A 6,000-nucleotide genomic window follows, 5' to 3' on the forward strand; every position below is an offset into this window, starting at 1 on the left:
AGCTGTCTCAAGAAGAGGAAGAATTTATGGATTGAATCCAAGAATAACAGAATGAAAAAGAAGAAAGAAAAACAGAGGGGGCCAAGAAATTCAACAGACTTAAGAAGAAAAAGAAGAAGTGGAAGAAGCAGTCGGAGGACTAAGAGGGAACACCAATAAGATAGAGTACAAAGTAAGCAATAAGAAGAAGGTAAAAATGGTTGAACAATAAGTAGAATTTTTTTTTTAACCATATTAAATCAAAATAGATGTAAATGAAAATTTGAAATATAAACATTGCGGAAATTAAGTGGAATTAAGATAAATATTTTATTAATTATATTAAATTAAATTAAAGTGGATGAAAAGGGAATTTGGAATATAAGTATTGTGAAAATTAAAGTGGTATTAAGATAAATAAAAGGGTTATTTTTTAAAAGAGAAGGTAAATAAAATAAATTATAGATGTCAATTTATTTTGGAGAAAATATTAAACCTGTATTTTGGGTTAATAAATATGTGGTAGATAAGCGAAGTATAAATAAATAAAGCATTGTAAAAAAAGAAAAGAAATGAGGAGGAGCCCAAGAGGGTTTTTGCCTTAGAAGTGGCTGAAGAAGGCTGGAGGGGGAAGCAGGTGGGCAAGCCAGGGGCAGGTGGTTCGTAGCGATCACACTTTCCAGCCTCATGGCTTCTGTGGGCTCCTTTATTACTTGGGAGAAGGAAGCCTCAGACTTTGTTATTGACGAAAGGTTAATGGCCACTAACGTCTTATTGTTTTGAAGGAAGATCCAAATTAGTGGGCCAGCATTTCTTCAATAAGAATTTTCAGCCAGATTTTTCGAGGGTTGGCAACGAATGGGCATGTGTGCAAAACTTGCCTACCTGTCACACCTTTCACTGTTCCTTCTTTCTCCATTTCGTTTCTGCCAGAACACTGTTCCCTTGCTGCATTGTTCCTCCTCTCCAGTGGAGGCTGATGGCCTCCTTTTTACCCACAGTACCCTCCTCCCAATGATTCTGCATCATGAAACAGCATCATTCCAAGGTACCTCTGGGAATCAACTTACATGTAAGCATTCTCACTGACATACCAAGTAATATAGAAAATGACCCTTTCTCATTCTTTTATAATGTAGAAGTGATATTTTACAACTTTTATAAATAATAGACTGATTCCACATTGTATAATCACATTGAAACTGGATGCTTGAGGCTGAAGAATCCTGAGGTTTAAACTAAAAAATAGCCAGGTTCTGGATCAGGCTCTTAGGGCCCAGTCCTATTGAGAAACACTGATATAGACTAAACCTGCTATTCTATGCTCACTTTTGTATACGTTTCTTATTTCTATCCAAGTAAACATGCACAGATTTGCTCTGTGAGTCACGTTCTTCTGTAACATTATTCCATCCCAGTTCCATTTAGCATTATTATTATTATTATTATTATTATTATTATTATTATTATTATTATTGAATGAATGAATGAATTGGCAACCTTCAGTCTCGAAAGACTATGGTATCGCGCTCTGAAAGGTGGTTCTGGAACAGTGTCTAGTGTGGCTGAAAAGGCCAATTCGGGAGTGACAATCCTTTCCACACTGGGAACAAGTGCAGTCTGTCCCTGGTCTGTCTCCCTGGCTATGGGCCTTCCTTCTTTGCCTCTTTGCCTCAGACTGTTGGCCAAGTGTCTCTTCAAACTGGGAAAGGTCATGCTGCACAGCCTGCCTCCAAGCGGGCCACTCAGAGGCCAGGGTTTCCCACTTGTTGAGGTCCACTCCTAAGACCTTCAGACCCCTCTTGCAGATGTCCTTGTATCACAGCTGTGGTCTACCTGTAGGGCGCTTTCCTTGCACGAGTTCTCCATAGAGGAGATCCTTTGGGATCCGGCCATCATCCATTCTCGCGACATGACCGAGCCAACGCAGGCGTCTCTGTTTCAGCATCATCAGATCCTTCCACAAGGACATGAAGGGCACTGTTGTCTTCGATGGCTCCACATCAGACCCCTTTGACATCCGAAGCAGCGTGAAGCAGGGCTGTGTTCTTGTACCAACCTTGTTTGGGATTTTCTTCGCTGTTCTGCTGAAGCATGCCTTTGGAACTGCAACAGAAGGCATCTATCTCCGGACCAGATCAGATGGAAAGCTCTTCAACCTCTCCAGACTGAGAGCAAAGTCCAAAGTCCAGCTGAAATGTCTGCGTGACTTCCTCTATTATTATTATTATTATTATTATTATTATTAGTAGTAGTAGTAGTAGTAGTAGTAGTAGTAGTAGTATTTATATACCGCTTTTCAACTAAAAGTTCACAAAGCGGTTTACAGAGAAAAATCAAAATAACTAAATGGCTCCCTGTCCCAAAAGGTCTCACAATCTAAAAAGATGCAAATGAATACCAGCAGACAGCCACTAGAACAGACACTGCTGGGGTGAGGTGAGCCAGTTACTCTCCCCCTGCTAAAAAAAGGAGCACCCACTTGAAAAAGTGCCTCTTACCCAATTAGCAGGGGTAACATTAGCAGTATTCATTTAATGCACTTGGTTGGTCCCCAATTTTTCCAATGAAATTATTGTGCTTAATATGTTGTTCCAAAAACATTTTGTAACTATTTCCTAATGTTTTTTCTCACTTGCCTCTTCACATACAAAATTAACCTTGAAGATGCCAAGTATTATGAGGTAAACTATGCCTTCTCAACATTCCTATATATGTGTTATCAGGACAAAGGTCAGTTCTTCTACAGAGAAATAGCTTAAAGAGGAATAAGTCTGAAGCTGAAAAAGGATGGAGGGACGGTGCATAATTCTTCAGCAGCTTGATATTTCTCTGCTTGAACAAGTACCTTTTCCCACTTGAGAACCTAAGAGGAATGTTCCAATATATTCATTAAATTTTAGGAATCCATTTTCCTTCCTGTACCTCATACCACAATCAATTTCTTAGTATATATTGCTTTGAGTAGATAAAATAAAGGTGAAAGACTCAAAAGAACTATTTCAATACATTTATTAAGCACCCATTTTCCGTCCCATCACTCTCCAGAACGCTTCTTTCACAGCCTTGTTCCTCAAACTGTAAATCAGAGGGTTGAGCATAGGGGTCACCACCCCATAGAAGATTGCAACAAATTTGTCCTGGTCTGAAGATCTGTCTGGTGGCTTCAAGTACATAGCTATGGCTGTGCCATAGAAGATCCCAACCACTGTAAGATGAGAGCCACATGTAGAGAGAGCCTTTCTCCACCCCTGTGCTGAGCGGATTCTCAACACTGCCAGACCAATGCGAACATAAGTCACCAGAATGAAGGCAAATGGTACAAGAAGAGTAAAAACACTGCTGCCTAGTGTAACACCCAAACTGGCAGAGATATCTGAGCATGCCAGTTTCACTACAGCTTGCACCTCACATGCAAAGTGATTGATAACATTGTGGCCACACAGTTGGGTTTTCATGATGAAGAAGATTACAACAGATAGAAGAAAAGCCAAGGTCCATGCAGAGGCAGCCAAACAACCACACACCTTTCTGTTCATGATCAGTGAGTAGTGGAGAGGGCTGCATATAGCCACAAAGCGGTCATACGCCATGACAGCCAGCAAAATACATTCCGTCACACCAAGGAAGAGGGAGATGCGCATCTGAGCAAAACACCTGGCATGGGAGATGGTGGGGTTTTCTGCAAGGCTGTGGGCCAACATCTGAGGGATCGTGCTGGAAGTGTAGCAGATATCAAGAAGGGAGAGGTTGCCTAGGAAGAAATACATGGGGGTGTGGAGGTGCGAATCTACTGCAGTCAGAAGCACAATAAGTCCGTTCCCAGTGATGGTAATCAGATAGAGGAAGAGAAACACCACAAAGATTACTTTACGCATGAATGGCTGGCTGGAGAGACCAGTCAGTAGGAAGATCTCTGGCTCAGTCTCGTTCTCGTTTGCAGGGAGGGTGGAATTGTAAAGCCTGGTCATGATGTCCTCTTATATGCATGGAGGGTTAAATAGAGAAAAATAGATTAGCTGTAATGTCATGTCATGTTCTCATCACTGTTTGTGGAAACATGATGTAATCCTACTTGCTTGCATGCTCCTTTTAGTGCTACAGTTTAAGAACAGACTTTGGCAGGCCAATATTGCATCTAACTGTAGTATATTCATGAGTAGTAGAAATGTTATAAAACCTGCAAGCATTGATCTGGAGACAATCAATTTACAGCGCAATCTTAACTTGCGCTGGGACAGGCCAGCATGCCTGCGCTGTATCCAGCACGAGGTTCAGGCGTTTAGTGGCTCAGTCCAGGGCAAGAGGAATCGCTTCCCCTTACCCGGGGGAGAGCCACTGCAGCCCCAGTGGGGCTACTCAGATCTTCGCCACACCTGGAAGTAGCACAATTCTGAGCAGCCTAGGGCTGGCCCAGGCTGCCCAGGAATGGGGTCAGGATCTAGCATAACCGCCCGTCCTCAGCAATGCCTGCTGCCCACTCCCCACCCTGGAACGCCTCCCTCCTGCCTCCTACCCGCCCTCCCCAGACCCCTGCCATGGCCGAGCTTGACCAGCGCAAACTCACCTTTCCCAGAGCCCATGATGGCACAGGGAGGGGTGCTTCCGGAGTGGCGCACTTTCCTGACACTCCTGAGCCAGCGCAAGGGACTTGGGCCAGCCTAACACCATGTTAGGATTGCACCCTGATATGGATATATAGTATTTCCTAATCTTCTTCAACCCTAAATCCACTTACTAAGATAATAAATGTGATTGTACTGTCAGAGATCCCTAGGAAATACAAAGTGATGGGGAGATGAGAACCTACAACGATCAAGAGGACAATGAGGTGTTCCCCGAGCTTTGCAAATATTTGTGAACTGTAGTGCTTTTCAATGTGAAGGGAATCTGGTTATCCCCTTCCCCCTGCATTCTAAGTCTGAAAGAACTCAGAGAGACAAACAGCCCACTGTTCTGACATTCACTTCTTCTGTTTATTCAAGACAATTGTCTGGCACAGAGTCAATCACAGCTAGCATGCTGGTCAGCTATGAGAGACATGTACAATCAGATACAGACATTCCATGTTTATATATCTGTTCCAAAGGCCTGATGCATATTCAAAATTCAGTCTATTACCAAAATTGGCAAGTTCTCCTGCTTCTTATAGATTAGTTTCTATTCTCAAAGTCATATGGTTTTCAAGAAAGCACAGTCTGAATACAAAATTCTACTCTCCTCGTGTTTCCTGTTTGTTGAGATTAATTACATTCTTTTAAGGAAGGTCAAGTCACATTCCTCAAGCAGAGATATCTCCTCCCGTTACTCAGAGACTATGGACCTCCATAGATAAAACCTGAAGGCTGAACACATCATGGTATAACATATTACAGTTGTTCCCAAACTGATGGGTCATAACCCACTGGGGAACCAGAAAAGGGCCATTCCCTTTTAAAGGGAATGGCTCAGAAATTGGCACCAACGCAACTGGGGCAATTGTGCTGCTGCCAGGGACAGAAGGGTTTTTTTAAACTTACCTGGGGGTCGCTATGGCTCTCCAGAGGGTCTGGAGAGCCTGTGACTCCCTCTGTAGCTCTCCATGAGCTTCCAAACTCCTTTGAAAAAGAAAAAAAAACTGGTTGCACAAAAAGAAACAGGAAGTGTTATTTTTTGTTTTTCAAAGCCGATTGGCGACTCATGGATTCCTGCACATGGGGTGGCAGGCTCCCCAGACCCTCCGGAGAGCCACAGCAACCCCCAGGTAAGTTCTAAAAACTTTTCCCTCCCTGGCAGTAGCACGATCGTCTTGATCATGTTGCTGCCCCCTCCTCTCCCCTCCCCATACTTACAGGGTTCCCAAAGTCTGAGTAGGACTTTGGGAACCACTGGCATATTATATATCCCAGTTCCAATAAGATGGGCCTTAATGGGCCTTTTCAGGACCACACATAATAGTGGACTTCCATTTTCTGACATCAGTGAAATATTCCATGCCACTGAACTTGGAAAATAATAATTTGGATAGAACATTTTGAATGT

The 6,000-nt window shown here is 42.9% G+C and overlaps 1 protein-coding gene across 1 annotated transcript; it reads right to left on the minus strand.

Annotated features, from left to right (window-relative positions):
- Positions 1-2,993: 2,993 nt before the first annotated feature.
- Positions 2,994-3,950, minus strand: LOC136638709 (olfactory receptor 13H1-like). The gene has a single exon (XM_066612743.1). The coding sequence runs from the start codon at positions 3,948-3,950 to the stop codon at positions 2,994-2,996; it is 957 nt and encodes a 318-aa protein (XP_066468840.1).
- Positions 3,951-6,000: the final 2,050 nt, after the last annotated feature.

Source organism: Tiliqua scincoides, chromosome 2 (assembly GCF_035046505.1).
Source record: "Tiliqua scincoides isolate rTilSci1 chromosome 2, rTilSci1.hap2, whole genome shotgun sequence".
NCBI classification, from domain to species: Eukaryota; Metazoa; Chordata; class Lepidosauria; order Squamata; family Scincidae; genus Tiliqua; species Tiliqua scincoides.